Source organism: Saccostrea echinata, unplaced genomic scaffold (assembly GCF_033153115.1).
Source record: "Saccostrea echinata isolate AGI-Se365-2 ecotype Australia unplaced genomic scaffold, CSIRO_AGI_Sech_v1 ptg000016l, whole genome shotgun sequence".
NCBI classification, from domain to species: domain Eukaryota; kingdom Metazoa; phylum Mollusca; class Bivalvia; order Ostreida; family Ostreidae; genus Saccostrea; species Saccostrea echinata.
This window is the reverse complement of record NW_026889765.1, coordinates 3,853,733-3,880,000: the sequence shown is the minus strand read 5'-3', so window position 1 is coordinate 3,880,000 and position 26,268 is coordinate 3,853,733. Positions and strand designations below refer to the sequence as shown.

At 32.6% G+C, this 26,268-nt stretch overlaps 1 protein-coding gene across 1 annotated transcript in view; it reads left to right on the top strand.

The window, feature by feature from the left end:
* Window positions 1-25,548, top strand: part of LOC133188746 (WD repeat-containing protein 97-like) — a 61,615-nt gene extending 36,067 nt beyond the window's left edge. Inside the window, exons 22-28 of the mRNA XM_061324236.1 lie at window positions 5,519-5,847; window positions 6,170-6,319; window positions 9,348-9,495; window positions 10,293-10,377; window positions 20,463-20,655; window positions 21,310-21,386; window positions 24,977-25,548. Coding sequence (XP_061180220.1) covers window positions 5,519-5,847; window positions 6,170-6,319; window positions 9,348-9,495; window positions 10,293-10,377; window positions 20,463-20,655; window positions 21,310-21,386; window positions 24,977-25,221 — 1,227 coding nt within the window. The 3' untranslated portion in view covers window positions 25,222-25,548. The remainder of the gene's footprint in view (window positions 1-5,518; window positions 5,848-6,169; window positions 6,320-9,347; window positions 9,496-10,292; window positions 10,378-20,462; window positions 20,656-21,309; window positions 21,387-24,976) is intronic.
* Window positions 25,549-26,268: the final 720 nt, after the last annotated feature.

Sequence of the window (26,268 nt, the reverse complement as noted above, 5' to 3'; positions counted from 1 at the left end):
CTTTTCTTATGTTTTACTCATATAAAATTAAACATATATTATTAATAAGATACAATGTTTTAGTTGTAAACTCCTTTGTAGTTTTTTGTCTGTAAACATATGTTCCCCCCTCCCCGTGAAACACAAAAAGCATTGGTATGAATTTGTGAAATGACAGTCCATATTACCTGTAAAAAGGAATTTTTGTTTCACGGGGGGAAAGATGTTTTAAAAATATTTTCCGTTTTCCGTTGATTTCTATAGTGAAAAACACAGGTTTTACCAGAATTATAGAGTTATCTTTCTTTGTTTTCCCAAAAAAGTAATGTTTTATGAAAATTCACATAAATATCTATATACATATGAAAAATCATTCAAATGTGTCAACTTTTGAAAATTGACTTGGAGGTAGGCGGGAGAACAATACTATCGTTCTTAGTCCTTTGTGAAATATTCTGTCAATTCTGTCAAAAATCTTCTTCTCAAAAACCACTGAGCCAGAAAAGCTGAAACTTAATTATGTGAATTAAAGTTCATTACATAGTGTAAATTCAAGTTTTATTCAAATCATGATCCCCAGGGTTACAGTGGGGTCAATACAGGGGATCAAAGTTCTATGTACAGGAACACATAGGAATTATTTTTAAGAATCTTCTCAAGAACAGCAAAGTCATGATAAATCATATTAATATAGAAGTTTTCTCAGGTAGTGTAGATTCAAATTGTCAAAATCATGACCCCTTGAGGTTAAGGGTGGGGCCAGAAAAAGGGATCAAAGTTATATGCATAGTTATTTAGAAAATATCTTTAAAAAAAATCATTTTCTGATAACCAGCAAAGCCATGATTTGTCTTGTTAATAAAAAAGCATCCTCACATAATGTAGATTCAAGTTTGTTCAGATCATGACCCCAGGGGTTAGGTCGGATCACAATAGGGTATCAAAAGTATACAAAGAGATATAGAGAAAATGTCCGTAAAAATCACCTTCTCCAGAACAGCAAAGCCAAGATTAGTCATATTGATGCTGAAATAATTCCTCAGTTACTTCGTTCAAATCTTGACCCCTGGGGATAGGGTGGGGCCACAGCAGGGGATCAAAGTTATGTATAGGAATATATTGGAAATGTCTATAAAAATCATCTCAAAAACCGCAAAGCCTAGAATAGTCATATTAATACTGAAACATCCTCAGTTACTTTGTTCAAATCATGACCCCTGGGGGTATGGTGGGGCCACAGCAGGGGATCAAAGTTATGTATAGGAATATATTGGAATTGTCTATGAAAATCATCTCAAAAACAGCAAAGCCAAGATTAGTCATATTAATACTGAAACATCCTCAGTTAGTTTAGGTTCAATTTTGTTCAAATCATGACCAACAGGGGCCGCATTAGGCTATCAAAGTTTCACATGGGAATATATAGGAAAAAATCTTCTCAAGAACAGTAAAGCCAAGATAAGTCATATTAATTTGTAAGCAGATTTGTTCAAATCATGACCCCCAGAGGTAGGGTTGGACCACTTATATAATTATTTAAACTTTCAATACCTAACCAGGGCTCTTACGTTACTTTTTTTGGACTGGGCTAGGGCTGTAAAACGTGGGAAAATCAGCAAAAATTTGAGGAATTTAGAGAATAAATTTGCATTAAAACTAGTGGGTATTGTTTTTTTACAAAAAAACACATGTCTCCCCTTCTTTACCAACATTAATGAGTGCAAATATATGATCAGGGTCAAAAATAATAATGCAGTGCATCTCAACTCAAATTCTGTGTACAAAATTTCAAGTCTTCATGTCAAACGGATCTCAAGTAATGGTCTGGTCATGTTTTTCTTAATTTGACCTTGAAGAAAGTGGTCAAGGTCAAATATTTTGATGCAGTGCATTTAGTCTCATTGTTGTCTTTCCTTGTTCCAAGTTTGAAATCCTAATGTTCAAAAGTTCTCAAGTTATGACCTAGACTATATTTTCATGTAAACGATTGACCTTGACTTTATTAATAGGTCAAGGTGAAAAAAATGTTGCCATTCACCCTTCCTCTATACCACCTCTCCATGTTCCAAGTTTGAAGTCTTAATGTCAGGGTTCTCAAGTAATGGTCTATTCATGTTTTCTCTATTTGACCTTTAACAAAGGGGTCAAGGTCAAAATTTTGAAGCGTTGCATCTTGTAACAATGTCTTCTTTCTATGTTACAAGTTTGAAGTCCTAATATCAAAGGGTACTCAAGCTATGGCTTGGACTCTATTTTGATGTAAAAGATTGACCTTGACCTTATAATAATTGAATCAAGGTCAAAAATTTTGGTGGCATGCATCCCTCCTTCATACCACTTCTGCATGTTCCATGCCTGAAGTCTTTATAACAAAGGATTCTTAAGTAATGGTCTAATCAAATTTTTTCCCTATTTGACCTTGAGGAAGAAAAGAGGTCAAGGTCAAAAAATTTGGTGTGTTGCATCTTGTATCAATGTCTTCTTTCTCTGTTACAAGTTTGAAGTCCTAATATCAAAGGGTACTCAAGCTATGGCTTGGACTCTATTTTGATGTAAAAGATTGACCTTGACTTTATAATAATTGAATCAAGGTCAAAAATTTTGGTGGCATGCATCCCTCCTTCATATCACTTCTGCATGTTCCATGCCTGAAGTCTTTATAACAAAGGATTCTTCAGTAATGGTCTAATCAAGTTTTTCCCCTATTTGACCTTGAGGAAGAAAAGAGGTCGTCAAAAATTTTGGTGTGTTGCATCTTGTATCAATGTCTTCTTTCTTTGTTACAAGTTTGAAGTCCTAATATCAAAGGGTACTCAAGCTATGGCTTGGACTCTATTTTGATGTAAAAGATTGACCTTGACCTTATAATAATTGAATCAAGGTCAAAAATTTTGGTGGCATGCATCCCTCCTTTATACCACCTCTGCATGTTCCAAGTTTGAAGTCTTAATGTCAAAAGGTTCTCAAGTTATGGTCAGATCGTGTTTTTTCCCTATTTGACCTTGAAGGCAGAAAGGGGTCAAGGTCAAAATTCTAATGCAGTGTATTTTGTCTCAAGGTCTTCTTCCTATGTTACAAGTTTGAAGTCCTAATATCAAAGGGATCTCAAGTTATGGGCTGAACTCTATTTTGATGTAAAAGATTGACCTTGACCTTATAAATAGGTCAAGGTCAAAAATGTTGGTGGCGTGCACTCCTTCTCAATGTCATCTATCTATGTTCCAAGTTTGAAGTCTTAATGTCAAAGGGTATTAAAGTTACGGCCTGGACAAAATTTGGAAGAAGAAGAAGAAAATCGACAAAAACAATATGTCTCCCCTGGAAGGGGAGACATAATTCTTATACAGTCAAACCTCGTTATCTCAAACATGATGGGACTAAGAAAAAACTTTGAGATTTCCAAAGATTTGAGATATCGAGGGTAAAATACATAAAGAATAAGTGGTTGGGATCTCCAAATCATTTTGACATATCCATGGTATTCAAGATATCAGTGTTCGAGATACCGAAGTTCAACTGTATATTGGGTTTCTGGTGTTTCTTTTGCACCATACATGTATTTCTATTTAGCAATACAGAGGAATATGTGCAGCAAATTTAGTAATTATATGTCCAATACATTCTTTAATTTTGGGAAAAGATGACTTTTGGGAAAATCAACACATTCAGTTGGGAAAAAGTGTACCTTTTTTGAATTGGGAATGGGCCTTTGAATGTCCCAATTATTGACAATCAAGAGCCCTGCTGATTTCTGCTTCTCTCAGGTGAGTGATGTGGCCCATGAGCCTGTTGTTTATTCCCTGAGGGATAGGATGGAGGTTACAATAAATGATTAAAGTTTTTAAAAAATATACTATTATATTCAAAGGAAAAATCTTTCAAGAATAAGGGGGCCCAAACTATATACATGTATAGTCATATTAATTCAAGGGTCTTCATATTGTGTATATTCAGGTTTCAAACCATGACCCCTCGGGATAGGGTGAGGGCACAGGAGGAGATCGATTATCAATAAAGCTCACATGAGAATAGTGTAGTTGCAAAAGCTGTTATAGCAGGGGGCATTATTAGTCAAATCAATAAAAAAATTGTAAATTTGTTCAATCATTACCCCAGGTGCAAAAACGGAGCCATATGATAGCTAGGGTGTACAAGTTTAACACTGAAATTTTGTTAAAAATTATCTTCTGAAGAAAGTAGACTCTGAGTCATATTAATTAGCAATCATCAACATGAAATGTAGAAGGACCAAGTCATTAATATGCATTAACATACTCCTAACTTAGAATAATGTTTGTTGTCAATTAAGACTTTAGGCACTAGATATGAACCAAAATTGGGGGGAAATGTAATAGTGCAGAAATATATGTACAGATATTCACAAAACAAAAGGACCACAATATGTTAAGTTGACATAAAACCTCAGTATAAAATAAATGTAATTGAAAATTGATATAATTATGAAATTTAATTTGGGGACTATTCTAAAGTGTTATCATGTAAGCAGAAATGTGGCCCATGGACCTTTTGTTGACTTTTCTACTGTGTGGACTCAGGGAATGTATGTTTCCATGAATTCATCCAAAAAACATTTGTGCTTATCAATGATTAAATGAAGTCCTTTTCCCCAACATTGTACTTTATACATATAATGTATACTATATCATTATTAACTGGCTATAATGAGCTACATATATATTGAAACAATCATTTTTTTGATCTCCCTGTGAGTTTGATTTGTTGAATACATGTACATATGTCAAATGGTTTAATTATATTATTAAGAACAGAATGATAATTAGTTATAATATATAAAAACATAATCAGGGGCATATGATATTGGCTAGAATTTGAAAAAAATCACCAGATGGCTAATGCTATAGGTACTAAATGTTTAGCTTATTTTAACATTATTAAGATCATCAAAATATTTGTCTACTTGTTCCAAAAAAACAAGATATTATTGATAAATGAATGTTGCATGTTTTAAAGAATATTTAATTTGCAGTTTTAATAAATTTATACATTGGAAGCAAATGACTTTTTTAAAGTAAGCAATTATTCTTTACTTAGATTTAGCCATCAGTTAAGAGCATGACATATAACATCAAGTTTTATCTTTGTTATAAACATACAGTCAAACCTTGGTATACTATATCTTGAATTTGAAGGAATCTGATTATACTGTGAGTATAAGAAAAACCCAGATGTTTGGGGGTTGAAGATATCACAGTTGTGACTTAAAAACTTATACCATGGTCAAGAACAATGAATCATTTCAAAATGTCCTTTGGTGGTTGATGTATCAGTTGATAAGATGCATAATGTCAACTGTATATATCTGATGAATTTGTATGGCACAACATTCCATCACTCTATGAGTGAGGTCAACCTTTACAAATAAATTATAAGGAGACAATTGCTTTAATTTTCCAGCAGTGTGTTAAAATTTATGTTTATAAAAGAATAAAAGCAATTAACCATAATTCTTTGTTAATTTATGCCTAAATTTCATGTATCTGTATTACTTATATTTTAGAATATTCCCAAGCCCTGGACAGCTGATAACTTCATGATGACTTTGAGTCGACTTCTGCGTATTGCCGAGTACATGCACAAAATTGCAGTCACAGATGCAATGGCCATGCTATACACCCAAGAAGACATAGGAGATGGGACCATTCACTCTGTTTCCAAAAACCTCATTGCAGTGTTAAACCATCACAAAGAACCACCAACATGTTTGGTGGAAGAGCAGAAGAATTTTATAATCTCAGCTCTTAGGGCCATGAGCAAGTTTGGAGTCAAGGACAAAGAGTTTGTCTCTGAGTTAATGGTACAGTTCCTGGATGGAGATAAAGAAGTTAGGTAAACAGAAATACAAATCGTTTACATTTTCCACTGATTCAAACAGTGAAACTGCTCAAGCCCTGATTATCATCCTATTTGTTTCTAGTAGTTATCAATCTACAAGTCCACTGAAAAATTTAACTTTTTTTTTTCATCTAGAAAAATGTAAAATCTTCTCTTGAATTAGCATAAGGTAACAAATTGTCAAGTCATTAAGTAAACACCCTTATATAGTGTAGATTCAATTGTGTTCTAATTTCTACAAGTCTCCTAAAGAAACAGTGAATATTAAAGTTATTGTAAAATATCAGTAAGAGTGGATTTACTTATACTTTTACAGGATGACAGTACTGGATCTTTTGTCTTCCATTGGACATCAAGATCCACAGAAGTTTTTCTCTAAGGAGATGGATTCCTGGGATATCTGGAATGTGGATGAAGAAGACAGGAAAGGTGACCTGAGGAAGATGTCTCAGCAATGGCTGGATAGGTAGGTGAATTTGTTACTGGAAGATCTGTCAGCTAAGGCTGGATAGGTAGGTGATTTTGTTACTGGAAGATGTCAGGTATGGCTTGATAAGTAGGTGAATTTATTACTGGAAGATCTGACAGCTATGTCTGGATAGGAGAATTTGTTACTGGAAGATCTTTCAGCAACAGCTAGATAGGTAGGTGATTTTGGTACTGGAAGATCTGTCAGCTATGGCTGGATAGGTAGGTGAAATTTTACTGGAAGATCTGTCGAGTATGACTGGATAAGTAGGTGAATTTGTTACTGGAAGATCTGACAGCTATGTTTGGATAGATAATTGAATTTGTATTGGAAGATCTATCAGCAATGACTGGATAGGAGAATTTTTTACTGGAAAATCTGTCAGCTATGGCTAGATAGGTAGATGAATTTGTTACTGGAACATGTCAGCTATGGCTGGATAGGTAGGAGAATTTTGTTACTCAAAGATGTTTCACCTATGGTACATAATTTGTCCTTGGAAGATGTGTCAAGAATGGCTAGACAGAAGATAAATGATTAATTAAATGGAAAATGTGTCAGCTGTTGCTTGATAGATGGGTTGAAGATATTTTATTGGAAGATGTCAGCTATGAATGAATAGGTAGGTAGATGATTAAATAATGGAAGATGCACGAGCTGTGGTTGGATACGTGTGTAAGTAGCAATAGGTGGAAAAATTGATACAAGAAGAAACATAATTCTAAGATGCATAATTCTGAGTATCTTTTTTTTTTCCTGAATCACTGAAAGCTGTTGCCAATGGTTCCTGAAATTTCTGTGAAATCTATAAAAATGCCTTACCTCCAACAGTTTTGGTCTGATCTTAATAAAACTAATTAAAGTACTAGTAAACAAAACCAAAATACATAATTCTATTAATTTTTTTATTTTAAACAAAGCTGTTGCCTTGGTTACCAAAAGAAGAATACCGGTATTTAAAATTTTTCAAAATTTCATGTACAAGTTAACAGCTGATCTGTAGCTCAAGGATCTGGCCAAATTGTTCAAAAGTTTCAATTTCAGGCCCAACAAAACTATTAAAATTGGTTGTTGGCAATTGTTTGTTTGCTTTTTGCTGTACATGTAAAAGTTGTAAAACAGTACTGAGTAACATTTTGAGACTTGCCTGGGGCAAGTAAAATCACAGTTCAGGCAAGTAAAACTGTCAACATACTTGTCCGATCAGGCAAGTGAATTTTTCTGATAGAAATGTAGAGTACATTAGTTTATAAATAAAACAGTTACTATTAATTTACAAATTGATTTCCACCAGGTGTGTGCCTGAAATTGTTTTTGCATTCGGAATCCTCGAAAGCATTCTATATTATTAATTTCATTTAAAAGTCGGGTTCGTTGTTTTCTTTCATGGTAATTACGCTCTATGTCTAACCACTCTGTTGCCTATTGATTAGGAAATATTAAGATTATACTTATTCACTCAAAGAATATAAGTAACACAAGGTATCCTGATCAAGACATGTACGTTTCATGGCAAGTGTATACCTTTAGTTTTCTCGAAAATCAAAATTCAGAAAAGGATCTTCCTGAAAATAATTTTTAGAAGTATGAATTTTATTAGTAAAGAAAGCAAGAGGGGGTTGGGTTTTTGCTGGATGGCAGTGTGTGCTTCCAGGATAAATTTCATGTACAAACATAGCATTGAATTGTTTTTTCACGTAGCTCAACCTGCCAAATAGACAATTAGTGTATCTGGTCATACTTATTTTTTTTATCATATAGACATTTCCAGCAATGATTTAAGTTATTTTCTTCTTCTTAAATTTGGGCAACCAAGTTTTGCAGTCAAAGTTTGAGATTACTTGCCCTTTGGGCAAGTGAATCTAAAAGTTAATGTCTATCCCTAACTGTGGCTGAAAAAGATAGAGATATTACTCAGAAACCTTAAGGAGTTTTTGTGTGTGTGTGTGTGTTTGTGCAATAAATATTACTTTTTTTTATTGTACTGAACTTTATAGATTTTTAGCATCAATTTAAAAGCCAAAAAAAAAAAAAAAAACTCTGGTAATACTATGCTGCAAAGACTTTTGCGTAAAAATGTTCCTTTTTCTTTAGAACATACATATACATGTATAGTTTCAAATCATTTTTTTTTAAAAGACAAACTTGAATAAAATTAAAAATGTCTTATGCAAGATTCAGAAAAAAAATATTTCTAATGCTTTACAGTATTGTATTTAGTCAAGAATAACTTTAGATTGCAAAGTCTTCAATCAGGGAAGAGTTACTAAAGTTGCATTTAATAACAAAGTTCCAGACAGAATTGTTAAAGACACGTGAGATGAAAAGAGAACATAAGAAAAGATCGACATGCACAAGAATATTTAGTGAAATTTCTTTGTTTAAAGAATTACTGGATTTTAAAATGTTAAACTTGTCAAATAACCAAATTCCTCTGAGTGTTTTTCACACCCAAGGAATATATTAATCACCCCCTTTTAGCTATTTGTAATTTAGACTATAAATTTATTAGATAAATTTTCTCTACGTCAATGTCAACAAGAAATTATCACTAATTCATTATATTGAGTTTGTTTTTCTCAAATTTCATTTAATATGAACCTTATGGTATGTGTCTTGTTTTCTTAAACATGAAACTCATGCAGGTACAGTAGCCTGAAAAAAAAAATGGCATTTTCACTAAATCAATGATTACGACAAATTTTCACTAATTCATTATAATATTAAACAAAAAATTATTTTTTTCAAATTTTCTTTGACATAAATGAACCTTGTGTGCCTTGATTGTTTTCTCAAAACTTGAAATTCGGGTACAGCAGCTCAAATCAACATTCATTTCTGACTGAAGCAGCTCTGTGGAAAATCATACAATGTAGTTTTACCATTTGTGGAAATCTCTTTCAACAAAACTTAATAAATATTGAACAAACAACTCTTCTTTGAACTTGTCTGATTTAGATGAATGTGTATGGTTCATTAGATTTATTTCTAGCTACTAATGACAATGTTAATTGTCCTTGATCAGGTGGATGACTTCATACAAACTTCATCTAACAGACACCATTGAGAGAATGAACAAAGGGCAGAATATTCAAGGGAGGATGAGAGGTGGTGGGAAAAGCCGGGGAACTCCGCCCCCTTCCAGCAGGAGCATCCTGAAAAAACCAGCCATTGTAAGCAGCATTATCCCTTGTTCGTTATAAGAGAAATGTCTATTATTTAAAAATGAACAATTTCCTGCATGCACCTGCATGATATATACATGTACTAATTACAAACAGAAATGAAAATATCAGTGTCAATAAAAAATTTTAAAAGCTTGATTTAATATATACATTTTTCTTTTAAATTTTAAGAACTTCAGATAAAAGATTTTGTATAAAACATTGCACAATTCAATGGTATTGCATATTCAATTGGCAATTAATGCATGGAGACTAAAATCTACAAATGATACAAAATCCACCAATGAAATGTTGCAGAATTTGGAGACATTAACATCATTTAATGATATAACTATTTCATCAAGCACCATCTTGACCAGTTAACGGGTATGATGTAATGTCCACTAATGATAGAAAGTACATTATTTATTGATAATAATGCAGCTGTAAATGCATGTGTATGGTAAAAATCTGATATTCAACCAGCTTTAAATGTGTATGCATGCAGGTAACAATCTGATATTCAACCAGCTGTAAATGTGTGTGGTAACAATCTGATATTTAACCAGCTGTAAATGTGTACAGTAACAATCTGATATTTAACCAGCTGTAAATGTGTAATTGCTTGCAATTTGATACTAAATCAGCTGTAAATGTGTATGGTAACAATCTGACATTTAACCAACTGGAAATATGGATGCTTATACAGTCTGAAATTTTAGACCAACTATATATGTGTATGCTACAAAACTGCAAATTTGCAAACTTACACCCTGATATCTAACCAGCTGTAAATTTGTTTACAGGGTGGAGGGGATATGATACCTGAGGATCAGGAGACAGTCACAACACTTCCGGAGGAACGCACATCTAGAAGTAGAAGCATCACAGGTAAACATACATTAACATTTTGATAGAAAAACTCTGTTCAGAAAATGATGTTTTATGCCCCTGCCATAAAATGGCCAGGGCATATAGTGTTATCTTAATTGTTCTGTCATTCCTTTACTCTGTCATTCCATCATCATTCACTTTCTGTTCATTATCTCTGCAACAGTTGCACACATTCAACTCAAATTTGACATGTCATAGGAATAGGTCAAGTTCAAATTTGATCATGGTCCAATGATTTTTGACAGAGTTATCCCTCTTGAACTTAGAAAAAATAAGAAATTTTCAGTTTCCGCTCTAACTTTTATAGGGATGTATATAATTATGAAATTGCATATGCAGGTATTTTACCAGAAAATACAGGTCGAGTTCGAATACAAATTTAAAACTAAATATGTCATTTGAAATTTTGGCTGCTTGTGGGGGCATTCATGATATTAAGACACATCTAGTTTAAGAATGAATTTGGTTTTGTTGAAAATTAATTTTAAGAAATCCTGCAACAAACTTGTGAGAAAAAGTTCTGGTCTTAAGTTTGATAAAATAGCTATCTTCCAAATAGGCAGTGGATACAGATTATTTACATATATATGACTGATCGATGCATCAGATTTCATTATGAATGAAATCAAAGCTTGATCAGTCAAGTTTTTTTTTTCTTTATGTACTACCAAAATGTTCTCTCAGTTTTTGACAAGAACTGTTTTTAGCTCTACTGGGCAAAGTGTAGAAGAGCTTTATGCAAAGTAAAGTGTACATCATTGTCTGTTTGTCCATCTAGAATCAATTTTCAAAATGCTACTCCTTCTACAGTTAGACTTGATTTCAAGAAATCTTACTATAAAAAAAAATAAATAGAAATTTAAAAAAATAAAACAAAACAAAACAAAAAACAACTAGACATTAAGGTAATAATGTAATTCTGCTTATTGCTTTTTTTGTTTCAATGAATGACATTGCCAATGGTGCTTAGGAAATAAAAATTTTTGTAAAATGTTAGTTCTCCCACAGTGTAATTCTAAAATGTACAGGTATATACTTCACTAAGATACATACATGTAAATATTTCTATACATATTGGATTTTGATTTTGACAACCATGTTGCCATGGCTACTAAAATATATATTTCTGTCATTGTAAAACTAGATAAAAAGTTGGGTTTTTTTTAAAGTCAGGTATATGTGCTCCTTCTCTCTCCATTTTGAAAAAGTAAAAAAACAGTAGAGCTACAGTCTCATCAGAGATGTCTGGTTTAAATTTTGTTTTGTTAAATATGCTCCTGTTACAATGTAGTTGGAAGTACAGGTGATAATAAAGTACAATTATAGCATGTAATAAGATCAATCTATGATTTTATTGCACCAACCAGGAACAAAATATACTGAATGTTAAAGGTGCATGGTGTTGTTTCAACCAAGAGAATTTCGTGAATTACAATGAAAAATAAGATGGTTCATGATTAGAACGCTCATCCTGTTGGCTGGAAATCTTGGGCTAGAGTACCAGTAAGCAGACACATATATCCCACGTGTTGTTAATTGAAATGGCCCAAAGTAATGATAATTTTTTTGTAGCAGTATTAAATTGCAATGTATTTTCCTGTCACATTTATGTAAGTATCATGGTCTTTTGTAAGCAGTAAAAATCAGCAAAACAATTAAATTCTACAAAAACATGCAATATATACTTTTATTTGATAAGTAAATATTAGATATATGTATATAAAGTAATGTATGGAAAAGATGTAATAAAAACTGTCCAATAATAAGTTATTTATTATCAGTCATTCTCTCTGAAGCCAATTGTACTTTCATTTTAATGAGCAATGAAAATTAATTGAAATAAGGAAACACTATCAACTAATTACATGTAAATGCAACATTTTTCTTATTATAGCAATAAATCTCTGAGAAACTTTTGAAGAAGCATAGAAAATGCAATTTTTAGAGTGCATAATTTTAGAAACCATTCACCGATGAACTTGGACTCTTAATCTCTTCAACTCTTAACCATTCTCATTTTTTTAGGGGACCTTAACTTTTATTAACTTCAAATTCTTTCCAGTCCACTGGTTTATATTACATTTATTTCCACAATATAATACCAGTTAATTATCTCCTTTTTCTGATCCAATGTATTGACAAGTCAAATTGATATACATTGCAATGGGGGAAAGATGTATTGTATGACGTACATTACCAAAAAGTATATGGTATAATATAGGGGTCACTTTGACCCAGTGTAGGAATTACTGTAAAGCGAAAAATTTTAGCGGGGTGCTAAATTTGCTTATTTTAGCGGGTTTTGTAGTAGATCGTTAAAATTTAAAATTGCTAAATTTGCACCCTTGCTTATTAGTACTGAATACAAGGAAACTATCATAAATAATTTGATCAGTCTCTCATTACATGCTGTATCCTTCATCTGGTATTGGTATTTAGTCAAACTCTTCTTTAAATTGGTATTTAAACGTATACTAAACATTCTGATCGAAACTCATCGAAAAGATGGATTAATTTCCTCTCTTTTGAAAAGTCATGGATCTCTTTGTCCGCCAAAAAAGTTCCACTTAAAGAACTGGCATACATTTATTTTTACGTACAAGCAAAATGCAAAATTTTACACCCACTTAAGAAACCTGCTATATGGTATATTGCTATTCATGATCAAATTGTTTTAGGGTTAGGTATATCTTGCATACTGCAAAGGAATTGAGAGGAATCAATCCTCAAATCGTATCAGTTGATGAATCTTGGAAAGAATGTGAGCTGCAACCCAAAAGTACATGTAGGTCATGATCAGAACCTTAATTACTGTACAAGTACTTTTTTTCCACATGGTGTTAATGTATGCTATGTACGCAGTCACAAATTTGCTGTGAGAAATTTGTCCCAGCCTACTTAGAGTACATTGAAGGCATATAGTGGCAATCTTAAGAAATCTGCACAATTTTCTACCTGACTGTTAGTGTGGAAAAAAAGTACGGTTTCAGTATTTTGAAATTGTTTACGTGTTAGTTGATCTTTCTTAGACAGTCACATGTAATACGTTTGCCTGACTGTAAGACATTGGTCATAATGTTGTCAGGTCAAAGAAAAATGACCCAAAAGGACTGACATAGCTTTGCAATACTTCACAATCACAAATATTTTTTTTATCTTAGTCGTAAGTCCTTTTGTAAAACGAGGTCCTGATATGCAAAGCTGCATCCATTAATTAATTAGTAAATTTATACCAAATTTCTCCCCATCTATAAGGAAATAATTTTTCTGATGGAGGGCCTGTGTTTAACCTGTACACTCAGTAAAATGTACGTGTTAACTGTAACCTGAAAAAACAGTCATTAGATAAATAGCATATGCATGATTAATTAAATAAATTCATGTAATATAAATTCAGTGTTCTTTAACTGGTTAAGCAAATACTACTAAATATCAAAGAATTTCTTTTCTGTCTACTGGGATAAAAATTTAATACACCTTTGTAATTTCCTGATGGAAATGGGAACAGTAACCTGAGAAAACATCGTAAGATGTTAGAAAAGATTAAAAGTTATCCAGAGATTGATTACCATTGGGTACACATGATTACTTAGTAAAAATTTACAATAATAAGAGAAATTTAATCAAATTTTAATTATTTTTTTTTTATTAGTAAAATGGAGGTCCATGGTATTATACTGGTATAAGGGCTTATTAGTATCTCTGAAAGGTCTCAAGAAATTTAAATGTCTGCAAATTAATATTGCAACTGGTTTTTCTCTGGGATTTTCTAGAAGAAATGCAGAACCTCTTTATAATCAGCAAATTGCTGGCTTCTTTTCATGTTCTTTGTTCTATGATCTCTGCAAGTCAAATATTGGGGAAACTCATTTGACTTACCAAAACACTGTCCAACAATTGAAAAAAAAAGACTACAGCTTTTTCAGCATGGGAACCAGATGAATTATTTTTTTTATTATTTAATAAGTATGACAGTCACACAGATATATAGCAAACATAGATATCATAAGTTAATTTTATCCCCCCCCCCCCCCCCCCGAAAAAAAAAAAACAAGTTTAAGGGATTGACTTTGAACATAACTTCTTTGACATGAATAAAAAGAGTGAAATTCTTGTCTGGGCTTATCTTTGAAACTGAGAAACTTGAGAGGGCTCATACATAATACAAGGTTGTTTGTGACCAGAGGTCTATCTTGACCCTTTACACTGTACCAAGGTCATTTTTGGACAAAGTCAAGGACACAGGGTGAAAAATATTAAATTCTGATTCTAGCCACAACTTTGAAAGGGACAAACTTTTGAAGCTTTATACATATACTTAAGACAATGGCTGCTTGTGACTTGAGGGTATTTCCTGTTCTTAATTCCTGGAATAATTTGACAGGTCAAGGTCACAGGTTTTAAAAATATGATTTTGTTGCCTTGGCCAGAACTTGAAGTGGAGAAAACATTAGAGGATTGTATTGGCACAAAGGTAGCTTGTGACAAAAACATATGTAACAACATACACCAAGGTCATTAGGACAAGGTCAAGGTATTATTGTTTACTCTGACAAATTTTTAAGGTTCGTAAACCCTCTGATCACTCATATAAAATGTTGCTTTAACTCTTATGGTTTTCTAAAAGAAATGTATTTTATAAGTAAAATACAAACAACTAGTAGACTAATTGTTCTCGAACAATTAGAGGTCTTTCCACCTTCTTTCAATTTCAAATATTTTTCATATTTTACTCTCTAAAGTTAATTTCTATACAAAAAGAATCCATAAATGGCTTGAAAGATAGAAAAAATGAAAATTTAAAAAATTTTGAAATGACCTTGACCTTTGACCTTGAACAAATATTAAAGGTCAAAGGTCAAGGGTCACATTGCACTCGACCCCATGCTTCTACGACTTTTAGTTTTAAAGTTATAAGGATTAATAATAATCGCAAAGACGTTAAAGGGCGATAACTCATATAAGGGATCATCAGATCCTTTCACACTGAATAGATTGAAGTTGTGTCTAAAGACCCTTAAGATATTAGTGAAGGTTTGGTGTCTGTGCAGTTTACGGTTTCGAAGGAGTAGCGATAACAAGGTTTTTAGTGAAAGGGGCAATAACTTTTAAAGGGATTAATCTTAGGGGACATGTATAAAATCTGTGAAATAGTTTTAAGAGGACATATCAAAGATGTAAAGATATATAGTATAGGTTGAAAGACAAAAGAGATATAAAAAGAGCTTAATTTCTCATGTTTTGCATGACCTTGACCTTTGACCTTGACAAAAATTTTAAGGTCTGAGGTCAAAGATTCTAATGCAGTTGGTTCCATGTCTCTACGACTTATCGTTTTGAAAATTTTTCATTATACATAAACTTCATAAACTTTCAGGGGCAATAACTCATTGAAGGGATCGACAAATCATTTCGCAATGAATAGATTGAAAGGTCCTCTCAAGTAGTCAAAGACATTGGTGAAGGTTCTGTATCTCTAGTTTCAAAAGTCCGGGAAGAAAAATAATAATAATAATAATAATAATAATAACTAGTAAACTAATTGTTCAGAGAACAATTAGAGGTCTTTCCACCTTTTTAAGTGTTTCCGTGTCATTTGGGCTGAAAAAAAATGAAGAAAAATGCAATAAATGCAACAGAAAAAAAAAAAAAAAAAAAAAAAAAAAAACTCCTCCAGCTGGGATCGAACTCAAAACCCTTGGTTTGAAAGGCAGGTGCGATAACCATTAGGCCACGCACTCCAATAACAATAGTGCGTTAAAATGTTTAGGACTATAGAATAATTGCAAGCGTATTTTTAGAATCGGTAGGGGAAGAAAGAAGTTCCGTAAAAGGAAATAGTTCCTGAATTTGCAAGCAGTATATTAAATAATAAGGGACGGGCTGCGTAAGAAAACATTAACACTGTTCCCTAATGAAAATGTATTAATGGACTGTAGCCCGATTCATCGATATTGTAAGCATGCTGAATTTTTTGTAAATAGCTTCGTTGTAAGCTTAAAAGATCGGGTTCGGATTTTAACATTTCTGACTGAATATCCTGAAATAAATATGAAACATTTAAATAAGCATTTCTTTGGGTTAAATTAAATATGTGTAGCCCAAATTAAATTCCCAACATGCATTTTTAGAAGGGAAACACGACATTGAAAGCGAGAATTGTTTTTAATATACCGAAAATCGCTATTTCTGGAAACTGATTAATTCTAAATAAAAATCAAATAAATTCCAAATGTAAAAGAAAGAGAGAATGCTTGGTATTAAAATGTCGTATCATATCAGGAGAATTAAATGCCACTAAAGACATCTGAAGAAATAGCCGATAAAAGGTTTAGATCATTTCTTCGTTCACCTGCACTTAAATTTCAAACACAACAGAACTTGTAGTTTTTGCCGTGAAACTTCATGACTTCTATAAACTTATAAGACTCACCGTAAAACTCTCCAGAAAGTTTCTCTGAGGTCTATACTACATTTGTACCAAATCTGGTGTCGATCCGAGGTCTGGTTTGAATTCTAGAGTAACATTCTACATTGTTGTTGATGTGATTTTTTTTTTTTTTTAAGAAGGGAGGGGGGGGGGTGAATTATTTATTTTATGCCTCTTTTAAACTACGAATTGTAACTACTTCCACATCCTTAAGCCTTATTGTGACCTTTGAGTCAAGGTCAAAGGTCAAGGTCATTAAAAAAAAAAGAAGAGGGAAATCTTTACTTTTCTATGTTTTTACCTGATACTGGAGCTGAATGCATGTCCTTACTTTTCCATTTGACCCAAGGTCAAGGTGAAAGGTCAAGGTCAAAGTTCAAGGTCATTTGGTAAATTGCCATATTTTACACATATATAAGGAATTTCTAATGTTTTTAAATGACCTTGACCTTTGACCTTGACCTATATTTCAAGGTCAAAGGTCGAACATGCCCATGCAGTTGATCCCATGTCTCTAGGATACACCGTTTAAAAAAAAAGTTCATTCAATGTAAGCAGCGTAAACTTTCAGGGGCAGTAACTCATACAAGGGACCAAAGAATGCTTTCGCAATGATAGAATGAAGAGAGTACTAAATGAGTCGAAGACACTGATGAAGGTTTGGAATCTCTACGGTTTACGGTTTCGGAGGAGTAGCGATAACAAGGTTTTGTTGCACAAGGGGTGACAACTTTTGAATGGGTCAAGCTCGGGGGACAAGAATGAAATCTTTGAAATAGTTTTAGAAGGACATATTATAGATGCAAAGATATTCAGTATATGTTGAAAGACAAAAGAGATATTAAAAAAGCTAATTTTCTCATATTTTGAATGACCTTGACCTTTGACCTCTATGTAAATTTCAAGGTCAAAGGTCACACATGCCAATGCTATTGGTCCCATGTCTCTACGATTAATCGTTTAGAAAAAAATTAATTATTCGTAACCATCAAAAACTTTCAGGGGCAATAACTAATTAAAGGGGTTTATGCAACCTTTCGCACTGAATAGATTGAAGAGTCTACTAAATTAGTCAAAGACATTAGTGAAGGTTTCGTATCTCTACGGTTTAGGGTTTCGAAGGAGTAGCGATAACAAGCTTTTATTGCGAAAGGGGTTGTAACTCCTTGAGGGGTCAAAGTTCATATACGCGGGGTCAACTGTAAAAATCTTTTGCGAAGTGCATTCTTATGAACCATAAATCTTTTCGATAACTTTTAAAACAAAAAACCATTCGGCGGAAAAATAATAAAAATAATAATAATAATAATAATAATAAACAGAACAATTTCAATAGGTCTTTCCACAGAAAGGTGGAAAGACCTAATAAACATAAGCATTTCAAGAGGTCTTTCCACAGAAAGGTGGAAAGACCTAATAATAAACAGAACAATTTCAATAGGACTTTCCACAGAAAGGTGGAAAGCCCTAATAATAAACATAAGCATTTCAAGAGGTCTTTCCACAGAAAGGTGGAAAGACCTAATTATAGCATAGCATACGAGGCAAAATTTGACAAAAAAGACATTTCATCTTGCAAATTATAAAGGAATAATAGACATTTATGTTATTAAGAGTTACCTCTCTTATCAGAGTATCAATGAACCTTAAATGAAATTTCCTCAGAAGATCACATTTTCCCTTAGGGTAGTTTATTTAATCATACAATATATAAACAATGGTAAAAGTTACAGAGTTCAGAAGTGTCAAATTCTAAAGGTCTGGAAAATTTGCAATTTTTAAAGAAAAAAACTTTGTATTGGGGGCCATAGCAACAGGAAATCATTCTTGGAACAAAAGTTTATTGTCACCAAGAAGTCTAGTCATGATTCAGAGGTTGGTTGTATAAGGTCAAGATCACATGACTCAAAGTCACTAAATGCTCTATAGGCCATGACATTTCAATGCTTATAGACTGTGGATGGTCTAGAGGTGCTATGATTTAACCTTCAACCATTTTATACTTTTCAACAAGATTAAGGCCATTGGAATTTCCAGTATAATCAAGATAGAAAAGCTCATTTTTAAGCTAATTTGATATATGCCCTTTCTTTATTGCGGGGCATATTAATTTTGTGTGCTAGAAAATGGTAATTAATTAATCATTAACAGGATGTAATTACTGATACACTGTATAACAAAGAAATCTCTGCTGTCCCTGGCAATTATAAACCATTTGTAAATTCAATATGTACAAATTTTGAGATCTTAATTTGTAATGTCTGAAATTGACATTTAATGAAATTTAAAGGTTAATGCAGCTATCATGTGCAGACATGCATTAATTGACAAGGAATTACTTGTTTTGAATCCATCTTATATTCATATCTGCATAGTGTCTAGCTTTCATATCTTCAGCCTACATTCATACCATATAGCAATAAAAGAGCATATTCACGAAGGATTTTTTTTTGTGTGTTTTATCAAAAATACGAGGGTTATTCGAAAAGTTTGTGGACCAATACAAATCTTCGTTATACTATCTTCAAGAAATTTAAAATGAGCACTTTATCATATGTAAAAAATATTTATTTTGTTTAAGTGTGAAGTTTTTCTATGCGATTTAATAGAATTCATGTTATTTAATATTAGAATCAACACGTTTTGTAACCATGGAGCAAACTCAACAACACTGTAACATCAAAAACATACCGACATGAGGTTCTCAAAAATACTATCCCTATACATTTTACACAGTGTTGCCCAATACCAGTGCACTCATTAAAATCATTTCTCCATCAATTGAAATCTATTTTGCTAACAATTGTTCCAGTAGCATCATTTTGTTTGTCAATGTTATATTTTTTTCACTGCAAAAGTGTGCTTTCACAAGATCAGCATCTGTGAAGCACCAAACTCTTAGCTTGACATTTCTAACTTTTCAATGTTTTTGATAAGAATTTTACAGATAATCTGTTTTCTCACAGATCACCATCTTCTAAGAAGAGTAGTCTATCATTCAAATACTTGTATTTGATATTTACTTGTACCACTTAACACACATGCATGGCTCGCTTTTGATATATTTCCTTCTTCCTCCAGCATTTTCAGAGTTTTTTTTTTAACTTTTCCAGAGTACAACACAACATTGTATGGTTAACTGCTGCTCCATGACGTTCTATGACGTCATCTTTTTTGCCTTTTTCAATAAGAAATACATGTATACCTATCTTCTGAAACTGATTTCTTTTCAATGAAGCAAAATATTAAGTCATAATTTGGAATTAGAAACAATGAAACAATTTCTAATTTGAACATGTAGAATTTCTCTGTTTTTGTGTCATTTTACAGAAGATATGACTACAGACATTATTCAGTGTCTTGATTGTAAATTACAAAATTTTGACCTGCTCCGTGATCTGATTTTCGCATTTTTTAACTCTAAATAAGTTTGAAATAAACCATGATATTTCAAAAAAATTTAATATACATCATTTGAATGTACTGTAAGTTGAAATATTTTTTCCAAATTTGGATATATAATATGACGTTAAGTGAAATAAAGTTATGACGGTAGTCCATGTCAACTTTCCGAACAACCCTCGTACATGCATGTATATGAAAGATTAATGTACCCCGGCCTGTTTAATAATGTCTAAATTATGATTTTCAGTCACATTTGATAAACCACCTGATCCTGCACTCATCGATTCTGCCACTTACATTGATGCAATTAATTATTTCTGTGATATGATGATGGAAAAAGCACTGGATTCACTGAAGCGTGGAGGCAGGAAACCACCCGGATCCAAAGAAAATGTGGTGCAGGCTAAAAACACTGTGCTTGTGCTGCCCAAAATACCACAGTATGTAAAAAGTGCATGGTGATGGCAGATTTCTTAAATATTAAATGAAATACACAATCTTTAAATTATTTTATTTCCATGAGGTCATGTTTTTGTATTAGATTGCGGGAATATAAAATCCCAATTGTTCACCATAGGCCATATTATTGATTGGAAGATCCAATGGTAAAATATGATAATGTATGAATAATTTTTGAGATCAATGAACTCTGAAGAGATACACCTTTAGTTCATATAGGTGTCATTTTCTGCATTTGATCTGAAATCTATGTATACACAAGTTGAAATAGGGATTGATGCATCTTTTTAAACATTTCAAAATATGGCCGTAGGAACCGGTATATAGATTACTATAGGAAACATAGATACTATATGCTTGTGCCCCCTCAATCAAAACGTCTGATGACCTTTCTTTTTTTCTTTTTTTTTTTTTTTTTGCTTGTCAGGAAATTTTTGGTAGTGCCCCCTGAACTGTCAACTGAAAATGTATGGCTGTGCCCCCCCCCCCATCCCTCCCAATTGAATTTGCTTCCTATGGGCCTGCAAAATATGCAAGAAATTTAAAAAAAAAAATTCATATTTTGACAGTACATTGCTTCTAAAGATTATTTTGAAACTTTCCCAGCTGAAATTTTTTTAAAATCTTATTTGCAGCAAACCAGCCCTTGTTCGTCTGGGTGAAACCCACACAAGTACATGCAGACCTGAGAGGGAGACTAATTTACATGTTGGTAAGTGGACAACATCAAATACTGTTTGTTTATCAAAATTACAACCTGGTATAAGAATAGGTGCTTTATTAGCAGTGATTATTTCTTTGTCTTTTTTTTTCTTTTATGCACTTCACCTTGTCACAATTAATTCAGATTGGGTGTGCATATAAATGTAAAAAAATAAACAGAAGAAAAACAGTATCAATTAACAACTGATATATGCTCCATGTGATCTGCCAAACTAATGTAGGAATTTTTTTTTCCCTGATAAAGTAAAACTTGAACAATCTGAAAAATATTAGTAGCTTAACTTATTTGCTTTAGTATTAAAAATTTAGTTCTTTGGATACAGTACGTAACTCAAGAGCTGGTAAGAATCATACCTTACACATGTTGCATCCTTTTTTAAATAGGGTTTGCCATATTTTTAAATATTTACAATATTTATACCCCTGCTCTGAAGGAGAAGGGGGTATACTGTTTTACCCTTGTGTGTTTGTCTGTCTGTAACAAATTTTCATCGCAGTTATCTCAGCAACTACTCATCGCAGATGCTTGAAATTTTAGCACACTCTGTTTAGGCATGCCATATGGTGGGATTCATTTTTGAATCTGATGTCAACTTCCTGTTTATCTGTGCATCTGTCCGTACTAAATTTCCATAACAAATTTTCATTGCAGTTTAATTTCTCAGCAACTACTCATTGCAGATGCTTGATATTTTAGCACACTCATTGTTTATGCATGCCATATGGTGGGATTTATTTTTGTACGAATCCAATGTCAACTTTCTGTATTTCTTTAACTGAACTTGTGTATATTCACATGAGAGTGTAATTATTCATATCAGAGCAGGGGGTATTACTAGTGAGTATTGGCTCACAGACTTCTTGTTTCAAATATTTAATGACTACACCATTTCTAATGACCCTTACAAATGAAAATAAATATGTCTATACCATTTGATGAAGCATACCTATTACTTGGTATTTCCAAAGTCAATTACATGTTGCCCAAGAAATAAAAAGTCTGACATACAAATTTTTGCTTTTATGAACAAAAGTGTGTCATGATTCATCAATAGGTGGGACTTGCATGGACAATAGAATTTAGAAAAAAATGCAGAGTATATAAAGATATGGCTATATATATTTATGAACTTAAATATATTACTGTTAAGTTTTAGACATGTGGGGATGGTAAGGTGGTTGGAGTAAATGGTTTACATGTCCTTATCAACCTTTTATTAAACAGCTAGTCTCACAGAAAAATCCTTAAATTATAATACATGTCAATCCATTATGACAAATAACCTGATATGGGGCTACATGTTACTACATGATATTTGAGTGTCTTGTTCTTAAATGATTCTGCCGTTCATGCAGACAGTATTGATCTTTCATATGAATTTTAGGTCACCTGAGTTATTGCTATCTGTTTTTGTCAGTTGTCGTGCATTACATGCGTCAGTCATAAACTTTTTAACATTTTCAGCTTCTTCTCTTGGACCGCTTAACCAATTTTGGCATATAAAAGCAATGGGTGAAGGGGTAAATAAATTTTGAATTTCATGGTCCCTAACCCCCCCCCCCCCCTCCCCACACACACACACACACACACACACACACACACTACATGTAAACAGATAAATTCTTTAAAAATCTTCTTTTTCTCCCCTTTTATATTATGATGACTAAGGGTGCATCTTCCCAAATTGTGAAATTTGTGGCCCCAGGAACAGGTTACAAGTTATGATGAGCAAGGCCTGGACCATAGGTTTTGGTGTTGGTGATGGGTTCTTAAGAATGTATAGTGAAAAATGCATTATATCTTTGAAAATCTTCTTCTCTGCAATCATGGCAAATGCATGGTTATAATAAGCAAGAGTGCCTCTTCCAAAACTGATAATTTCTTAGCCCCTGAGTCAGGGGCTTTGGTGTCGGGGTGGGGTATGTTGAATCTATAGTAAAAATGCATTATTTCTTTGAAAATATTCTTCTCTGCTCCCCAGCATCTAGGATGCGAACAGAGTGTATAAATTTGTAATAAGCAAGAGTATTTTTACCAGATTTTTGAAATTCTGCACCACTTGGTCAATTTATTCTGTGAATTACTTTCAAAATGCTTCTCCTCCTACAATTTTGGTTTGATTTCAATAAAACTTGGCACACAAGGAGATTACACTAAGATACATAACTTCTTTTTATCAGTTTTTGATTTTGATGAACAATGTTGCCATGGTTACTAAAAATAGGAATTTCCAGAAATACTTTCAAAATGCTACTCCTCCTACAGTATTGGTCTGATTTCAATATAACTTGGCACATAAGTAGACTACATTAAGAAACATAATTCTGTATATGAGTTTTTGATTTCAATGAACATTGTTGCCATTGTTACTAAAAATAAAAATTTCTGTGAAATACTTTCAAAACACTACTCCTCCTACAGTTGTGGTCTGGTTTCAATATAACTTGGCACACAAATAGATTACACTAAGATACATAATTCTTTATATCAGTTTTTGATTTCAATGAATAGTGTTGCCATGGTTGCTGAAAATAGAAATTTCTGTGAAATACTTTCAAAATGCTACTCCACCTCCTACAGATTTGGTCTGATTTCAATATAACTTGGCACACAAGTAGATTACACTAAGATACATAATTCTTTATATTGATCTTTGATTTCAATGAATGGTGTTGCCACGGTTACCAAAAGATAAGAATTTCTGTGCAAGGGGACAAAAAATCTGTTTGCTATGTCACTAAATTTGCTATACCCAAATTCATTATATCTGTAACATTTTTTAAAGTAATTGTTAAGAATTTTGCCCGGGATTTCAAAAAACCTCAGTGTATCCGTGAATTCACTATATCCATGTTCATAATAAACGAGTTTCACTGTACTAATACACTTTAGGCAGGTATCCTAATATAGTGTAGATTCAAGTTTTTTCAGAAGGGGTTGTATAGGAAAAAAAATCTTTGGAAATCTTCTGATGAAGATCAGAAGGGCCATATGGTTGGTCATATTGTGCAAGCATCCTCAGATAGTGTATATTCCAGTCTGTTCAATTCAGGGTCGCTGGAGGTATGGTAAGGCGACAGTAGGTGATCAAAGATTTATGTAAGAGTAAAAGGGAATAGGGGATCAGAGTGTTACAAGGCCTAGGGAATCAATCCTTTCATGTGGATTCATGTTTTTATTTTTCAAATTATGGGTCCTGGGGTTTGGATAGGGCTGAAATCAGAGATCAAATTTTACAAAATGCATATAATCTTAAAAAGATCTTCTCCAGAGAATGAAAACCATGTTAGTCATATTGATAACTTATTGAACCTAGGTTGAAGCCAAAATATTTTTCCATTATTCAGTATTTGAATTTTTCCCATTAAGTAAGCAATTGTGATTTCCATTCATCACTTCTTTAGTTTTGGAACATTTTTCCTAGGCCTAGGGTAAATGGCTCAGGTACCTTACATGTATGTTGAAAATGAAATAGATTAACTCAATTATTAAACCCTAATTTTAGAGGGTCCTTAAGGTCCATGTAGAGGATTTGTGAGATTTCTTGTTTTTGTTAAATGGACTATATTCTTTTACAGATTACCGTTATCCAGCTACCACAGCTCGAGGAAACCAGCCGGCACCAGGGGACATTTCTCACTTTACCCCAAGCATAAACCTCCCAATGAAGACCTTGTATATAAATCCATTTCCTAGTGCTATTGATGCTCTGATGCCAAGCTACCAGGAGCCTATTCTAATAACTCTGAAATCATCACAGAAGTACTTTATCCATAACCAGTCTTATCTTCAAACAGAACCGGCTGTAGCACCAGCTCACTGAAAAGGAAAAAAAATAATAAAAGATTGCACCAGTAGCTGCCTGCAGCTCATCACAAAGTATAGATAAATAGAACTTTAAAAAAAAAAAAATAGAAATGCATGATCATGCACTTCATTTCAATTCTCTGTAAATTTATACATGTACATGTATATACATGTATCTATGCATGTAGCAACTTAATAATGCAGACATGCATATTTCTCAAGCATGCTTTGTTTATATTTGTTTAATTATGACAATTTTTATCTTAAAATTTTTATAGGTAGATAAAAGGTTCAACTGCAATAGTGTGTTTGAATACATATTTTGATTGTGATTGTCTATGTACTTAATTCAAATTTGAATGTACAAAGTTTCAAGTACATGTACTTCTGAAAAATAAAAATTATATAATTGATATTTTAAGGTTACAACATAGATTTTGTAGATACAAGTAGTAATATAAAATGAAGTAAATATTTTTTATCAAATAATTTGTGGGTTTTTTTTTCAGACCTAGCTGTTTTAAATTATTGTTTATGCTTTTGTGTTCATTATAGTAAATTTTTATTAGATTTTATTATCCTGTATTTTAATTACATGTAAATTTATATTAAATAATTACATGTAATAAATATGTTTACATATAGTAAGCCTGAAATTATTAAATTTGACATTTCTTTATTTTAGCTGCGATATTTAACATTAAGGTCATGTGTTCTGCAACAAACACTAGCGTGAACTTGTTTATTATTGTGATACAAAAATATTTTCTCTTCCTTTAGTCATGATGTGCCAATGTACTTGAGAGAAAGAGAGAGGGAGAGAGAAAGAGAGAGAGGTTAAAAGCGGCATTAACAATTTCTCTGAAGATGATATTTTAAGTGTAATGTTTGCTGGAAATATTTGAATTTTGATCAGCATTTTGTAATAAACTTAAAACACAAAAAGGAGTCCATGTGTTCTCTTCTCATTTTAACCATGCATATTATAATGGTGTAGTGCAAGGCTTACATAATGTGAATGTCTAACCTGCTCTTAAATAACTGCATGTGTCTGTAATGTATT